The sequence below is a fragment of the Peromyscus californicus genome, unplaced genomic scaffold (assembly GCF_007827085.1).
Source record: "Peromyscus californicus insignis strain IS unplaced genomic scaffold, ASM782708v3 Scaffold_3__1_contigs__length_106647218, whole genome shotgun sequence".
In the NCBI taxonomy this organism is placed as follows: domain Eukaryota; kingdom Metazoa; phylum Chordata; class Mammalia; order Rodentia; family Cricetidae; genus Peromyscus; species Peromyscus californicus.
The window spans coordinates 78,074,327-78,092,680 of NW_026294551.1; the positions used below are offsets into that span (position 1 = coordinate 78,074,327).

General features: G+C 41.1%; 1 protein-coding gene across 6 annotated transcripts in view; it reads right to left on the reverse strand.

Moving 5' to 3' along the window:
• The window catches only part of Ebf1 (EBF transcription factor 1), a 411,013-nt gene that overhangs the window by 69,350 nt on the left and 323,309 nt on the right, over window positions 1-18,354 (reverse strand). For all 6 annotated transcript variants that reach the window (XM_052758377.1, XM_052758378.1, XM_052758375.1 and 3 more), the window contains exon 10: window positions 14,920-15,046. In XM_052758377.1, the coding sequence (XP_052614337.1) occupies window positions 14,920-15,046 (127 nt within the window). The remainder of the gene's footprint in view (window positions 1-14,919; window positions 15,047-18,354) is intronic.

Here is an 18,354-nt window from a genome sequence, read left to right on the forward strand (position 1 = left end):
TATGCGTTCAGAAAACTGATGACTTGAACTATTTGAATATTTAGGACTCCATTGACAAAGCAGCAAATCCAGTTGTATACGATTTGCGATTTGCTTTGCTTCCGTATACAGATCAATCCTGTATGAGTTTGGGAGGGGCTTTGCCTCTCTCTGAGCCTCAGATGCTTCCGTTGCAAAATACCATGGTTGGTCCAGGCAGCCTCTGGGGACTTTTCCATCCCTGGAACTCAGATTTACTGAAGTGTACTCTTGCAGATTCTTTCTTTCTTTTTTTAATGTATTGTTTTATTTTTTGACAACATCATATGTTTATGAATTTTCATCATTTTCACCCCACGATCCACTCCCTCATCCCTGCCTGCTCCCACTGACATACTTTACAACCAGTTACCCTTCTATGTTCACATCCCTTCTGTGTGTGGTCCACTCAGTATAATTAGTTATTTGCCCAAGGGTAGGTGGGAGGTTATTCAACCGAGCAAGGGCAACATATCAGGGATTATATCACTAAAAACAAAAAGAAAAAAAGAAAAAAGTAAAAAAAAAAGACACCTCCTCCAACAAGTGTTAATTGCCAATAGTCTCTCTGGAAGGGGTGAGGCTTAATGGACTCCTCCCTCATTCAAGATGAAATGTACATGGGCCTAATCTTAAACAAATCTTGTGAAAATAACCACGAGCTACAGTGAGTTCATGAGTGCAGCGGCTATATTATGCCCAGAAGACATCTTTTTGCTGTACATCACCCCCATCCTCTGGCTCTTATATTCTTTCCACTCCCTCATTGGTTCCCTATGGATTCATTCTTGATGGATTCCCCATTCACTGAGCACTTATTATACACTGCACACCGGGCTAAGCTTTTCACGTGCCTGCCCTTATCACATCCTCACAGTCATCCTACAAAAGATCACCTTCATGTTGAAGAAGAGGAAATGGGAGTCTCAGATTGATTAGAACATTTTCAAGAAATTGGACCAGTTTTTAATAGCCAAACAAACCTAAGGGGCACGCATAGTGCAGAGACAAGCTCACAGCTGACAGGCAGAAGAAAAGGGGTGGGACAGGAAAGCCATCTAGCTGAGTGACTTTACCTAAGTCTTTAAAGTTCTCAAGCCTAGTTCATGCCCTCTATCAAGCAGTCAACCACTTATCTAACTGGGTCATCTTGCCAGCTTACGTTCCATGCATTCATGAGTACAATTTTGCTTTTCCTTCCTGTCTTCACCCATTCACTGATTTACCCAATACTTACTGTGCCCTGCTCTTTGCTGGGCACTGATCTCATGACAGTGAGAAGAGAGACAAGAACCTTCCTTCCTAGAGTTTTTATTCCACTGAGAGACAAGAACTGCCCACACAAAGACCACCAAGGTCATATTAGTTGCCATACGTGCTGGGAATAAGATCAAAACACAACCTAGAGCCAAAGTGCCAACACTTGGGGAATCTGCCTGAGACTCTAGAAGTGTCTATTTAGTGTATTGTAGCCAAAGTAAAGGGGGGGAGCAAAACCAGCTGTAAGTTAATTGTATGGATGTAAATCTGAGCTGGTGAAAAGTGGGATCAACTTGGGAGGATATAGATCTGATACCAGATCCATCACTGGGTGATTAATTATGACACTGTATTTAAATCTGTTCATATCTCTTTATATAAGATGAAGAGAGCTATGACATACAGGGCTTCAGTGGCCAGGCCATATTCTTTGGCAACTGATAATTACTTCCTGACAAGTCCCAAGACATTTTTCTTTGTTGTTAGTAATTTTATTAAGTGAAAATTCTAAGCCTTTTGACAATTGCCTAAACCTTCTGAGCAAAGCAGAGAAAGACACAGTGCCTTTCTACCATCTTCAAGAAATCAGAGAGGTACAAGACCTACAAGAATCCCTAAGACAGATAACAATGTCCCACACAGACTTCCCAGACCCTAGAGAAGTCAGCCTGGCCTCTGCACCCCTTCTAAAAGTCAGTTGGAAATGAAGGAAGTAAGGCGTGTGTTTGTGTGTGTGTGTGTGTGTGTGTGTGTGTGTGTGTGTGTGTGTGTGTGTGTGTGTGTGTGTGTAACTGCAGAGGTCATTCTTTGTGCTGATATTTAAATCTGAAAGTCTTTTTGACATTAACCAACAATCTAAATTAGCTCCATACTGACTGGGAGTTGGTGCTTCCTGATGCTAACCGCTGGAGCTAATCCCAGGTGGCTGAGTCCAGCAGGCCAGGCCTTCCCCCGTGATGTCAAGTTAACCACAGTTGATGTGAGCAGGAAGAAGATGCATGATTACATGTGTGAGGTCGAGGAGCAGGAGGTAGAAAGGGAAGTGTATTCTTCTGCTTTTGTTGCTGCCCATGATTTAGGGATTCCCAGCCCTTGTCTGCATCTCACCACTGAGAGAGGTTACAGAAGATCTCGAGCTTTATATTAGTGTGTGGTAACCACCTGCACTTTCAGTGCCCCGAAGAATGAGGCCCATTGAAGAGGGAGTACAGGGCTTATTCAGGTTGAAAACATTGAAAATGTGATGTGGGTTAGACCACTCAATTCAGGACCAGAAGGGCATATGGCAGATGACTCAGTGAAGGAAACAATACAAATAAGCAGAAGTTAATAAAAAAGAGATGGAGCCTCATGCAAAAAATATTTTCTTCATTATATACTTGAAGCATGTTACTCAATTCCATTCTCTTTAAGCAAGGGCATGAAAAGCCACACAGGTAAGACAGTCAGTCATGATAAAAAAGTAGAATAGGCCGGGCGGTGGTGGCGCACGCCTTTAATCCCAGCACTCGGGAGGCAGAGCCAGGCGGATCTCTGTGAGTTCGAGGCCAGCCTGGGCTACCAAGTGAGTTCCAGGAAAGGCGCAAAGCTACACAGAGAAACCCTGTCTCGAAAAACCAAAAAAAAAAAAAAAAAAAAAAAAAAAAAGTAGAATAGGAAATTAGCATAAATTTAGTAACTATTTGTATAAAACTGACCTCTCCTTATTTGAGCTCCTTATAAACTTTTTCTTTTAAAGTTTAGTTTGTTGGCTGGTTGATTGATTGATTGATTGATTGATTGATCAATCTGTTTTATGGTGCTGGTAATTGAACCCGGGTCCTTCTGCATGCTAGGCAAGTGTTCTACCACTGAGCTACAGCCATAACCAAATAAAAGCTGTTTAAAAACACTGCTGAGAGGGCTTATGTTTAGAAATAAAAGGAATAGCAAATGGCTACATGTTGTATGATAGAGCTTCTAGTGATAATATGGTACACAGATTCAGAGAAAGCCATGTCCCCAAGGACAGTGATGGAAGACAGTATAAAGAGTTAAAAAGTCTCATGGACTTACACACTCACTGAACATTTTCTTTCTAACATGATGATGAGGACCAGTAGATAGGGAGATAACGGCGATGGTGGTGAGATAAATACAATAAAATACATCACATGCGTGTAGGAAGGTGTTGTAAGGAAACAACCCTCTTTTTCTTTCCATTTTCTTTTTTTTAGACAGGGTCATGCTATGGAGCCCAGGCTGGTCTTATAGTTTGGATCTTATTGCTATAGTTTTCTGAGTCCAGAGACTATGGGCATGTGCTAACGTATCAGGCTCTGAAACTTGTTGTTTTGGATAATGAATAGCTTTGGCTTTTATGTTAAAAATGCTGATGGCAAAGATTACACAGATGACATGAATAAGAGTAGAAATCTTAAAATCAGAAAAAGTTATATCCATAAGCACTGTATAGCATGTGATTTTTAAAATGTCCCACAACTAAGCATGTGAGGTAGTATAAGTAGACACTTCATCACTTAATTGGATCATTGGAATTGGTAAATCCCTTACATTTAAATTTTCACTAGGAAAGTAGAAAACACTTTATATTTAGTACCATGCTATCATCCAGCAGATATCATCCAAAAAGTTCCATAAAAGAAACAAGTGTGCTGTCCAATGATAGGGGAATGATTAAGTAAATAATGGCACAATCATAAAATAGACTACTGTATACCCACTGAAATATATTCAAGAAAACCCTGAACTTTGAGAAGAACTGTTTGTTTTGTGACTGAAACTACAAAGCGGAGTGTAAAATTACAAATAATATTATCCTGATTCACTCTGATAAAACACTTATGAGTAGACATAGAAAAATAATACTAGTCAAAAAATACTAATGATCATTTCCAAGAGATGGGATGAGGGATGATGATATTTTCTGTATTTTTAAAATCATCTATATGAGTTTACAATATGTTCACAGTGCTATAATTTAGTTGAAGTATTTAGGGCTCATGTTTCCTAGAAACAGCAATGTTCTTCCCTTAACAACCTGATTTCAGGGAATTGGGTTTCTACGCATGTTAACAAGGTCTAGTAGCTTCCTCGGGGGTTTCCTCAGTGCCCAGCCTGGTGTTCCTCAACAGGGTCTGAATCCTTCCTCCACCTACTAGGTTAAAAAAAAAAAAGCCCCAGAGAATTACCTCGCCGCTGTCAGTTTCCTTGTCTTGTTAAGCGTGAAAAATGGAGCCTGACTAATGCATATTTTAGGGGTGAAATAGGCAGGTGCGTTTTACATTTTAGTATCATAGAGAGAAAGAGGATGTAGTTAATAAGGAAAAGAGAGAGTTAGTGGAAAGTGTGGAATATGAAAGAACAACAGGACAAAAGGAAATAACGATGGACAACACCCCTGCCCCAGGAGTGTGGAAAACCAGTGGAGAAGAGAAAAGAGGAATTCAACATTCTGCCTGAGGATGCTGGAGTTTCCTAGGGGGATGGTGGGAGGAACCTCTCTCAATCTGTCCAGTGTTCTAGTTCTGGACTGAAGTTGCAAGTAGGTTGAGGGGTTCAGATGACTCCCACTTATTCTTAGGAAAGCATAGTCCTATTTGACACAGCCGAGGACAATGACCAGAATTCACTGACCCTGGAGGTCATCCAGGTTTTACACAGAAAGCTTCATGTTGCAACTGCATATACTGGGGAACTGGTCCTAACCTCTAGGGACAGTGGAGCACATTGACTCATTGATGAAGCCCAGCCAATGTGTCTGTCAGTCTGTGCATCTTGACACACCTCCTACTCCCCGACCCCTGCTGCCAAAGAATCCAGGTATTGATCTTGTGCTGTGGATTTTTCAAAAACGTAAAGAGTCTAGAACACAAGTTCAAGCTGTCTAACTTGAATAGGAAGATCAGGATGTATCTAATAGAGATTAGAATGTGTCTCATGAAGTTCCGATGAAGCATGAAATGATTATCAAAGATTAGAAATTGTTTTAAATTCATAATGTTCTGGTCTTTCTGATGCATTGCTAAATGACAAAACAAAACAAAACAATCCTCACTTAATATTCTGTAAGGTATTTGGGGAATGAGGTCGACATACCCATAGGAAAAAAGACTACAAGATATATGTCATTAAAATAATATTACAGGTTCACTTTTATGGAGTGTTTATGCTTAGAAGGCTGTTAGGAATGTGGTCAATTTTAATATGAGTTTGCCTAATTTTAATTGGTGCTTCCTAAATTATCTAACACAAGCGTGTAGTGTTTTCCAATGAAGAAAGAAAAACAAGTTTTAATGCTGTAGTGGGTGCCCCTCTTGTTGTAAGCTTAAACAATGGACAGAGGATCGGCATCTGCCCCATGCCAACATGGAAAAGCAGAACAGAAAACAGCTCTCTGTAGCAGTGGGAATACATCTTATGAAAAGACAAAAAGAAGGAGAGTTGCCTTTCCCCACCCACCCTAAGATGTTAGGAGAAATTTCCAGATACATAGTTCAAAAGCTGAAGGGTAAATTGATCACTATACTGAGTTTGAAAAAGGAAAGAAAAGAAAAAAATAAATAAAGCATCTTTGAAAACTTCCAAATACTTTATTGGCTTTGAAAACCAAATCATGTTATATCACACTAAAAAGATTAGCTACCCAAGACCTTCTCATATTGCATTACAGCCCTGAGAATCCATAGGAAGCCCAGGTCCTGCATTCACCGTTAATAGCTCTCTAATCCTTTACCAGGAATTTATAGTTTAGAAATGGCAACACGTCTTAAAGATTAAAGCCATGTGACAAATAGTTCATGTCCTTTAATAACCAAATCGCATGCCTCAGATCCAGGCAGGCCTGTCTGCCTTTTCCTTCTATACGGTTTTGTGGGTAGGAAATACTTCATGTCCCTATTACATGAATGATGAATGGGACCGTTGGTTATGGTCTGTTATTTGCTTGGCTATAGTCAATATGTTTTCTTTGGACAGGGATTTCTGTGATTTATCTCTCTCCTGGCCTTATCACTTATTAACTCTGAGGAGACAGGAAAAAGCCAAGGTTGTATATGAGGCCTTGTGGCCATTTAGACCTCTAATGTCAGGGAAAATATTCCTTTTAATGATCCCGTTACACTAGCTACTCATGTCCTGATTACACTCCACTCCAAATAGGAAATAAGGGTCATATTTCTTGGAAAGTATATACATAAAATATGCAAAATAATATGCTTCCTTCAGACTGGCTTTATTCTTTGAAGAAACGGCTTTCATTTCATAGATGTCACTGAGATACAATGGTTACTTTTACAGATTGTGGCTGTTGTGCCCATTATTGTACCCCCGGGTTTAACTGTACATATGCCAGCAGATTCCGAATTACTCCTCCCATGAACACATATAAAATCAGAGAGGGGGAAATCACATTTTGTAAAAATAAATCTTCTTTTTGGTGGAGAAGAGGGTTGGGACTTACTCTTCGCATCAAAACAAAAGGAATGAACATTCTTTCTGCCCCGATTTCTTTCCTTTTATGTGAACAGCTCTCTCGGACTCATTTTTAAGGCATGTGGACAGGAGCAGCCTCTGAATTTTTCTTTTTAATTGAGTCTTTTCCAATCAGAATGGCACTGATACAGAACCACAAGGCAGTGTTCATTACACACTCACTCTTGCAGCTGAATCCTAAGTGAAAACAATCTGATTGAGAAAGGTGGGTAGAACAGGAAGAGGAGGAGGAAGAAGAGGAGAAGCTGGAGGAAAGCAAGCAAGCAAACACACTATTGCCTTCTGCCCTCCATTCTTCGTGAATGGAAGCTAGGCCTGTCTTTTTAACTATGAACATGAGTGTAGAATATTGCCCTGTGTATCTTCAGACGCCTCTTTCACTGATTATTACAAAACCCTTGGGAAGCACAGCAAAGTCACAGCTCCACCATCACCAAGCTTGAAAAAGCAAAACATCTGCTCCCTTGAAGCCCTCTGTCTGCCTCACTGGGCATCCAACCTATCTTTCCACTCTAGCTCTTGACTCTCTTCTCACTGCATCCCGTCTCCACTGGTTACCACCTACACCCAAGCTGCCATGTGTCTGTCCTCAGTGACTTCAAAGACTTGAGGAAGACTTCCAACTCCAGCCTGGTCTGCAGTCCATCCTTCTAGAAGTCTGAAAAATTATAATGTCTTGGCCAACTGCCATTTCGGAAACTCTGAGTACTGCCCTTGGCTCTAAAGATAAACATCAACTACTCCTCATGGCTTCCATTCAGTGTCTTCTTACACACACCATCTCTGGAGCTTTCTGTCTGCCCAGCAGCCTACCACCTTTCACTGATTCCTGTATTGATTCTTGGTCATCCTTCAAATCTCAGCTCACATATCCTTTCCAGGTGGGAACTACCTCTGACCTGTCTGCATATCTGACACCCTGTTTCTGGGTAGTTCCCAGGTTTGATGTAGGAGACTCAGGAAAATCCATGTTACTTCTAGGGCCATGAGATCAATGAAAATGGGGACCCTGTCTGCTTTGACTCAACACGCTTTAGGGCATTGCCTAGAACTGGTTTAGAACATCATCTAGAACAGAACCTGGAATTTGCAAACATTCTTCTAATAAATAAAGGTGCAACAATAGGAAGGGGGAAATCAGATAGCCCAGACATCCTGAGTCCGACTCCGCAGCCTAGGAAGAAAGAACGTTTTGCATGCCAGGGAGAGCTGAAATGCATGTACTCTTAATCAAAGGAGGCTCAAATGACCCATTCTTTGGATTTTTTTTAAATAGAAAAAAACATGCCCACTGTCTGCTCTTCACACTCTGAGTTTATTTTTAGGCAGCACTCCTACCAGGCCAGGTACCATCAGAACTACATTATCTACCTGACCTATTTACGCTTTAAATACAAATACTATTAAAATGTCTCCATTTTATAGGTGAGGAAATGGAAAATATTTATACCGCAGATCTCAACCCATTTCTTCTTTATCAGAAACCTCAACTATTGTAGTCTATGCATGAAAATGTCAAGCGCAGAGGGATAGGTTCTTAATTAACAGTTTCTATTTACAGCCCATGTCATCCAGATTACAGCAATCAATGAAGAGCCATTGATCCTGGGCAATATGTTAATCAATTATCAGGAAACACCTATCACAGCCTCATAAGAGGCTAAGTCAAGTTGCTTCAAAACAGCTTACAAAGTCATCTAAGACTAAGAAAGGCTGTCTCCTTATCACATTAGTGGGTCTATTTTGGATTCCATTTTTGTTTTATCCACAAACAATAGGAAGCTGTGAGTATAAGGAAGCTAATGATGAGGGAGTGGTCTAATTGCATGGGACCAGAGAGATCCAATGACAAAAATTCTGTGTCAGTTAAGACAAGTTACAGGGAGTATCAAAGTTACCTATTCAAACTAGCCCATTGTGAGGTGAAAACAACCGGAGTCCAGGGCACATAAGAACCTATACTACGTCTCTCGGGCAGTGTCTCAGCTAGTGCTCTGTCCATTTCCCTGTGCGGGCAGAGAGTGGCCAGAGGAACAGAGTTAGAACTCTAAGTCTTGCATGTGCTTGCACAAAAGGCAATTGCCATGCCCCAGGTATTAAATATAGAATGAATATGAGGCCTAGGAAGGAGCTGAGAAAACATCAGGGCAAAGCTTGAGTGAGCTACCAGGGCCAAGGCAAAGGGGCTGCATGGCAGCCTTACATCTAGTGAGCAAACAGAGGTGTTTCTCTGCAGGGCGATTATGAGGCAGTGGCTTTTCAGAAAACTCAGGCAGCAATGAGTTCACATAAGGACAGGCTACAAAATAGGAGACTGATCGGGTTCTAACTCTCTGCCTCCCACTTACAGAGAAAGATTTGGTTGGCCCCAAGGTGTTAGCTTTCATATTGTGGGGAAAAGCTTCCAAGAAGGAAAAGGCAGAGTTTTGTGGGCTAGAAGGTCTTGAACCTAGAGTTGAAGCTTACTGTAGCCTATATGAGGGAAGTTGGTGATCCATGTGACATGTCCTAAAGAAGAAAAGAAGAAATTGCAGGTGGAAAGAAGAGAAAACCCACATATTTTTCTTGAAAAAAGTCAATACCTTGGAAATTTCCAAATCAAGACTGCTAATCAAAATATTTATTATCTGAGCCATGGAGTTTGGCCCCCAAGGGTCCATGGGCTAGATGGAGGGTGTCCAATGTGGCAGAATTAAGAGGTGGGGCCCAAAGAAATTTGAATAATTTAAATAAAGTTTAATTTCACTAGTACTGGATGTGCAGCCTTTGGGAAGGATCAATGCACTCCTTGCCGAATCCTGCCTGGTTCTCGTGAGAACCAGGTGGGAATCAAGAGAACAAACCTGAATCCCCCCAGCTTTCAGTCTCACCATGTGATCACTCTCACATATGCCTCCCCACGATGCCATCCACCATGTTGTGATGCAGCCCACGTGGCCCTTACCAGAGGCCCCGCAGATGGGACCATTTGGTCCCAGATATTCAATCTCCTAAAGTGTGAATTAAATAATTTTACTTTCCTCATGAGCACTCAGTCGGGGTCATTTTGTTGTGACAACATCCAATGGAATAATTATTTATAAATCTCTGTTTCTTGTTACCATAACTACTCATGCATTGCTCTTTCTAGTTGTTGATGCTTCAGTGTACTGGTGCTTATGATTCTGTTATTAAAAATCTTTAAAGGCATATCTTAGACATATAGGAAGATGAGGATGATGTTAAACAGGATGTGAAATATTTGCTCCAGAAAACAGACTCAAAAATGGATGGGTGGGGCTTCAGTGATAGCTCAGCAGTTTGGAGATTTTGTGCTCTTGCAGAGGACCCAGGTTCAGCTCCCAGCATCCACATGGCAGCTTGCAACTGTCTGTCATCCCAGTTCCTGAAGACCTAATGCCATTGCCTGGACTCCATTGGTACTGGACATGCACAAGTTGCATTTATACACATGCAGGCAAAACCCTCAGACACAGAAAATCACAATTTTTAAAAAGAAAGAATGGCTAAAGATAATGGCCACAATTCCTTAACGCCAACACTGGACTTAGCCTCCTTCTAGGTGCTATGCATTGCTCTGATTCGCAAAACAACCCTAGCAAGTTATCATTCTCTTCTTGCAAAGATGAGGTAACTGTGGCTCAGTCATAATGTGGAGGTCTCAGGAATAGCCTCTCCAGTAAACGGCAAAGCTGAGAGTTCAATCTATATCCATTACCTTAAATGGAAGTACCCAATCCCTAAGCAGCACTGTATTACTGGCAATGAAAAAGGAAACTGATGGAGAGGAAAGAGGAAGGGAAAAGCTGGGGGAGGAGAGAGGAGGATTAAAACCAACATGATCAGAAGCGGGACACTTAGAGTCATCAAGAGCCACAGAACGCATTTGCCTGTATGGCCCACTCTGCAGGCCGAGTGGTATGTTCTGCATCGCCCAGGGGTGAGAAATACACACTGGAAGTATTTCAGGAAGAAGTTTCATTCCTAAATCAATACACTGTTTGGATCGGCTCTTCCACAGTGGCCACAAGTTGGGTGAACATGGTTAAAATGGGAAAGCAGATGGTAGAAAGGCTGTGATAGGTAGCCTAACCAGATAACCAGAGATCTGTTGGTTGCTCACCCATGGCTCTCCCCAACCTGTTGGGGAGTAATATGATTGTGAGTGCAACCCTGAGTTGGTCAAACATTATCCTGTGGTCTTTTGTTTTGTTTTGTTGTTTTCTGATTTTCCCTGGACACAAAGGCCTTTCTTATGAAAAAATCCCTAGAATGAAAGTAAAGTGCTAACTTCAGATGCGCCTACTTGTTACTAGAAACCCCAATTCTAAGAATTTTGAAGAAACAGCTAACAGCTACTAAGAAACTTTTATTAGCACCCAAGTTCACTGAAGGCTCAGCAGGAATGATCATGCTCCTGAAAGAAACAGCTCACTTAGACTGAATGGCTACAAGAAAACAAGCACTGTGAACAATGACGGTGTTAGGGAAACCCTACACAACCAGTGAGATCTGGTGAGTCCTGTGATTTTTATCTGGTCTACCTGGACTGACTGACCAGATACAGGATCTTGGGACGCTGAAATTAATCCTGTGACTAGATGAGGTTTTAGTTTTGTTTTGTTTTGTTTTTCATCTAGAAACACTTAACATGTAAGGTCATCTCTACCCCTACATTTGCAAAAGAATAATCAGACACAATAAACTTTGATCGGGTCAGTGCTGTTGGGCTTCTGTGGTTCTAGTTAAGCCAGGACTCAACTCTTTTCCATGACTCTGATTGGGCAAATACAAGAACATCATATAGCCAGTGAATAAGAATGCTCAAGTCTGAGGTCTAGTGGAGGAGGGTTGCACCCAGCATCCTTACAAACGGGGCCAGTCAGACCACTTCCTCTCAAAGGCTGCCTTTATTTGCATCGACTAGACCAGGGTGTTTCTGTCTGGTTTTATTTTCTGGCTTTGTTTAAAGTAGAATTTTAGTGCCTCCCATATTCCTGTACCCAAACTCTCTTGAGCACTCTGAAAACAGTGGGAGTACCTTAATTGGGGTCTTATTTTTTCAGTTCTATGATATTTCCTTTTTTTTTTAAAAGGGAAAAAATTCCAGTGACATTCCATGAAGACTCACGATTAGTTTACCAATCCAGAAAGGCAAGCCCCACATCTTGAGGTAGTGTGGATGTTAAAGAAAATTAAGTGTGAAGTGAACTTCTGGGAGTGGGCAGCAGAGGGGCTTGTACACTCACAATGCCCTGAGCAGTTGTTTAGATACAAAGAACAGAAGGGCATTGAGACCCCTTTTCTCTCCCTTCACAGGTAAGCCTTGACAAACGCAGAGGTAAATGGCGGGAACCACACAGACTGGGAGGCCAGCCATGACTAAGGACCCTCCACAAGGACAAGCCATATGCCAGTGATCAGGAGGCTCAGAAGTTCCCAGTGAAAACCACGTGATGTCACTGTAACTATTAATAGCCAAGGAGCCTTTGTCCTGATTTCTTTCTATTTTTATTTTTCTAACACAAGAAGAGGTTATATTCCTTCCTAGCATACATTTCAAATGGCAACTTCTCATCAACTGCCCACAGCTGACAGCATGAATTCTTTGGTTTCTTCAAATTCCCACACACGAGCATATCAACACACTTTCCGCCGTAATTACTTCCCTCAGCTTGCAGATCTGCTGTTTTTATCTTTGATCTTAATTCCAGTGTGATACAGATTTCCCCAGATGTGAGTTCTTAAATTGATCACAATTTTTGAATGGTTAAAAAAAAACTTGAATAATAGTGGATTGGTCAGTACTTAGAGGTTTTTTCGTTTTGTTTATTTGTTTTGTTTTTGTCTTACTTTGTTTTGTTTTGTTTCATTTTGTGTGTGTGTGTGTGTGTGTATGTGTATGTGTGTGTATTTTGTTTTGTTTTGTTTGAGAATTTAAGTAATGTAATGGTAGTGATTTAAAAAAAAAATTTATGACCAGGTGGCTCTAGGGTATATTTTGTTGAACACTGATTAAAAATAATTTCTTCTAAATGAGACCTGACCACAAAATGGAACCATTAATGAGCAAGGACATTGTCACTAAAGCGGAAACCATGGCTGACTGCTTCTGGTACCTCCCACTCCGCAAGTATTTTCTTCTTCTTCTTTCTTGTTCTTAATAGCAGAGTAAATAAGCAACCAGCGAGGCCTAAATGTTTTCGGCCAAAAACAGAGTCCAAACTCCTCAGAGGAAACATTTGGCCTCTGTGGTTTTATAATATGTTCCAGAACAGCAAGTCCAGCGAGGAACACTGTGAAAAACTCCCATCCCTTGGAATGATGGTGGCAAATGTTACAGTATCAGAAATTTCAATTGGTCTTTTTTCCTGCAAGCTCATAATGAGGCTTGTAAAAAAAAAAAAAAAAAAAAAAAGAAAGAAAGAAAGAGAGAGAGAGAGAGAGAGAGAGAGAGAGAGAGAGAAAGAAAGAAAGAAAGAAAGAAAGAAAAAGAAAGAAAGAAAGAAAGAAAGAAAAGAAAAAAGAAAAATTACAGTGTTGTGTGGAAGTGTGTGGAAGTTCTCATGGGAAAAATGAATGGCAAGAAATCCTAAATTTAAAAGAAACAGCTAATCTGCTATTTTGATTGTTCTTCAAAACTTACGCTGAACCAATGAGCCTAATTAAAAACACTTGGCCCACTTCTATAAAGCATCATAGCTTTCTCTATGCTTCGTTTGTATACACCACAAAACTCCAGATAGACTTTTTTTTTCAAACGCTCACTAACAAAGTGCTGACTTTGTTGGGATGGCTGAGCTAATTTCATGAACTCAGTGTGAAACCTGAGCTAAACAAAATTGTGGTAATTTTCCTTAATTTGTAAAAGTGATTGGAGTGCAAACAAAATTTTCCTCTTGGGTCAATCCTATAATTTTCAATTAACTAAAACTAATCGGCAGGCAGGCATCAACCCTGTATTTTGTTTAAAGGGCTGGGAGGCATTTCTGAGGGTCAAGATATATTAACTGGGTTTTTTGTTTGTGTGTGTGTGTGTGTGTGTGTGTGTGTGTGTGTGTGTGTGTGTGTGTGTTTCGTCATTGTGAGAGAGAGAGGGACAGGATGACTATGAAGCATGCTTGGTTTAGTTCACAGTATAAGATTGTAGGAGAAAACACTTTGAGGTAGGCTATCACAGCAAAAAAGAAATCTGCCCGTTGAATTATGTGGTTTAATTAGGATGTACTAACAGAACCAGCTCTGTGCTCCAGACCCCTTTGTGTGAAAACAACTTCCCATCCACATGGGTAGGCCTAGTGGACCTTCAACAATAAATGGAGGGGAAAAAAAGCTGTGACTAGATCATGGATGGAGCTAATCAGGTGATGTGAAGCAAAGAGGCTTTGAATTTATCACACCACGTGTAGTCCTCGACGTCAGTCTGGGCCTCACCTTTGAGCATGTAAGAAACAAAGAGTCTCGTGGTCCCTCCTCCCCTTCCATAGCAAATTCGGAACGGTAAAAGAACCCTGGGTGTTTGCTTTGCCTATTACATGTATTTCCACATCCTGCCATCCCAGATCCTGCCTGATTGGCTGTGCCTGGTGGGAGGGATTTCAGATGCACCCTGTAACCCTAGCTGCTTACCACAAGGCAGGGCCATGTGCCAATGCTGTTGGGGGTGGGGGGGTCACGTGAGGTGGGGTGGGGGATGCAGCTTACTGGGGAAAAAAAAGCATCAACCCAGAATAAACTATGAAAACTACCAAACGTGTTTAATTCAGATGTTGCAAGAGGCTAGAAGAAATAAGTACTGTTCATTAAAGCTCAACCCTGTTCCATAAAGCAAACTCCCAACAAGCTCGCCAAGCTACTAGAGAGACCTTGGTCCTGTCTAGTACTACCTGCCTTCTCTTACTTCTCATGTTATTTCTCTAAGTAGCTAACCAATTATTTCATCATTCAAAACCATTGCACCTACATAAGCTTTTAGTAATAATAATCATAGCAATATCTTTGGTCCTATATCTGTTGAAATGGAGAAAAATCTGTCTTAACAGAAACAAGTTTTTTTAAAAAAAAAATACTTACATATACAAGATCAAGTAAAACAAAGATCTCATGCAGCCAAGCCCCTCTGTGATGACGACCTGTAGTCATGCTTACCTGTATAGATGAATCTGCCTGGAGTCCCTTTGCAGAATTGCTTGGACTTGTAGGACAATGTGACTTCCACAACACCGGGGATGTGCCGAGGAGGTGTCTGCACACGAATGGCATGGGGAGTTATCAACTGCAGGAAACATGGAAGGGGAACGGTCAGTGCAATACGTAAAGTACTCATGTCCCAGCTGCCCTATCGGCTCTCCATAAACAGAGCTTTAAAACACATCATTAACCTGTCAGTAGACACAATCTGGATGGAACCTGTAGGAAAGACGCTGACAACAACATTTACAAGTGCTCTGCATACAGCCACACCAGCATTATCTGGCTTTTCCTTCACAGCGGCCCTGGGTTTCCTGGTTTGGAAAGGGAACCTGGCCTAATGAAATGGTTTATCTCCCACAGGATATCCTTTGGAAAACCTGTTTGCAACAGATGCCCAAATCAGAGCAGAGCTTTGCCATGCCTCTCCATGGGCCTGGTGTTTGAACTGAGCTCTTAAACACATGGAGAGTACAGGGGTAGGAAAACAGTAGGCTCAGGCACTCTAATTAGCTGCAGAACACGTGTAGGAAACACCCTGAAGACCATTTGGCACATTAACTACCAGAGGCACAATCAAAGCACTTTAAAGGGGAGAGAGCAAAGGATCTGCCTCCCTGGAATAGCTTATGGCTCTGGCTAACCTAAAGGTCCTCTATGAAGAGAAATGGAAGGTTTGGAAGGGGGCTGTTGGATGGCCACCCTTCCACCACGCGATATTGCATGCACAATGAGAAAGTTCATTTCTGAACTCTATTGGCAATCAAATTATACTATGGAGCAGAATGTATTTTTTATTACTCTTATCTCAGTTTATATAAAGAAAATGTTATTAATGGTCATAAAATGGGCATTATCTGGTTCTTAAAAAAAAAAATCCAGCCCTGGCATTTGACTGTCTGACCTGTGATGGAGCTGCATTCTCAAAGTTCTCTCTCTATGAGGTCAGTAACGGCCCCCTGAGCTCAATGCTGTGGCCTAGTCTGAACACACCGTGGTCAGAACATCCTCTCTGGGCAGTCTATAGTGAGTCAACACTAGCTTATGTTTATGCTATTGGATGGCAACAACAGAGAAGGGGGGCTCATTTAAATGTGCAAACCACCGAGTTCAAATGTTTTGCCTGGGAATCATGAGTGAGGTGATGAGAAACCGAATACAAACACAGCCCCTGGTTACCACCGAGGGACACTAGCTTGTACTGGGCAGAAGAATGAGAAAGTTGTCGATGCCAAAATCCACAAGGAATGCTGTTAAATGTTCCAGGAAGCAGAGAGAGGGCACTGGGGTAAAGTCATCTTAGGAATCAGAAATGCTTTAGCCTCTTCTCTAGAATATAAAGGAAGTCTGAGCTTATGGGCTAGAGAGTCACAAAGAAATAGTTCAGTAAGGCCATGCCACAGTGGAACTCTGGAGACCAAGTTCATTGCCATGGCTGGTGTTTTTGTGGAAAGCTAAGGTTCACTTACAAAAAGCAGCAACAATATTGCCTAGAAATTTTGCCCTAGGCTGGGGAGTTCATAACCTCTAGAGGAGAAACCTACTATTATTATTCTGCTAAAGGAACAGAGTAGCAAGCTACCTTCTAAATATGTACCTCTCTATACCCATAGGTGAGTGCAGCTCTCAGCCCTCATCAGAGATGCGTCTTTGTGAAGGGGACAACACTTAATACAGAGACTCACAACTGGTCAAAGTGTAGAGGATACATGTCTGTGAGATGATCAGCCATAAAAGGAACATCTGGATCACACTGCCTCCCTCCAAGGCTCAGGAAACATCACATCTACCTCTAGCTGAGGAGCTACTGGTAGCTGATGGCTGCTAGTAAAGGGAAAGTCCATTTTCTTTACAGATGTGGCCCCTGGTAGGTTGAGCATGCTCCAGTTAATGGCCCTGCCCACGTATACAGGGGCAGCACTAATTAGACTCAGATTAAATTTTTAAAAAAGCAAAAAAAAAAAAAAAAAAAAGGACATGAATTTGGGAGAGGGTTTTCTAGGTGTTGCTTGGTGTGTGTGTGTGTGTGTGTGTGTGTGTGTGTGTTTTGTGTGTAAATATGAACAAATTATATTGTATACATGCATAACATTCTCAACAAATAGATAAAAAGGAAAAAGTATTCTATTCATATTGAAATCCTTCCAAAATGCTTTGAATGCTGTCTAAAACATGCACAACATATGTAACGTAACTTAACCTTGATAAATCAAGCTCATGTTTGGAATCCCTTGTCTTATATCTTGCTGAAATACAGAAAAACACTAAGTGACTGTTGAAGTATACAGTGCTGTTTTCATGACCTAAAACGCTTCCAAACAGTTAAGCACTTGAAATTATTTCTGTTTTATTCTGTGCCTTTGTCCTCTGCACCTCCTAATCTGCACTTATAGTCTGTAGGCATAGAAACAAGGAAATCAAATTTAGTGCTGTATAAGGAACGAGAGGGGAACTAGGTCCAGGTAATTCTTGCCTGCCTGTGCTCAGCTTGTCTCTGAAGCCTGGCTGCATGTTCTCTATACAGTCACTTTTACTGGATTTTCAAGAAAGAGTGGTCTGCCTCTTGATAGGAATTCAGACGATCCTGACATTTATGCTCTATATAACTCTCAGAAACCTATTTACTGTTTGCCATTGCAAATCCCCTGCTTAGTTTTCTCCCATTAAACAGTTTTTGAGATTAGGAGAAGATCTTGAATTCCTATGTCTATCCTTAAAAGATACATAATGAGGGGCTAGAGAGATGGCTCAATGGCTAAGAGTATACTAGGTCCTCTTGCAGAGGACCTAGATTCAGTCCCCAGCATCCAACATCCACATGGTGGCTCATGACCATATGCAATTCCAGTTCTAGGAGATCCAATCCCTTTATTCCTGACCTCCATAGGTACCATACATACATGCAGGCAAAACATTCATACACACAAAATAAAAAAAACAAATTTAGAAATATGTTACAAAATAAATGCTTTCCGTACATGATTTTCTAAATATTCCTGGAATAAAGTCATGTGCAAATGCTTTCATAATTCCATTAGGTGTTTGACTCCAATAGGTATAATAATCCTTACATGAGTCCATTCTTCTTAACCCAGTAATAATTAATACATTCCCCAATTAAGTTACTCTCAAAATGATAACCCAGCTAGTTTTGCACTCATATCCCAACATGAGCATGAATTGCTGCCTATATTGTTTCAATATGTTAAGAAAGAGGAGCACTTCTAAAGGTCTGTGCCTCCCATAAAAAATGATTAAGTAAACATTTTAAGGTATTGAGGAGCTGGAGGGATGGCTCAGTGGTTAAAACTGCTTGCTGCTCTTCTAGAGAACCAAGTCCTTGGCTAGCTTACAACTGCTTTAAAACAATCCAGTTCCAGAGGATCTGACACC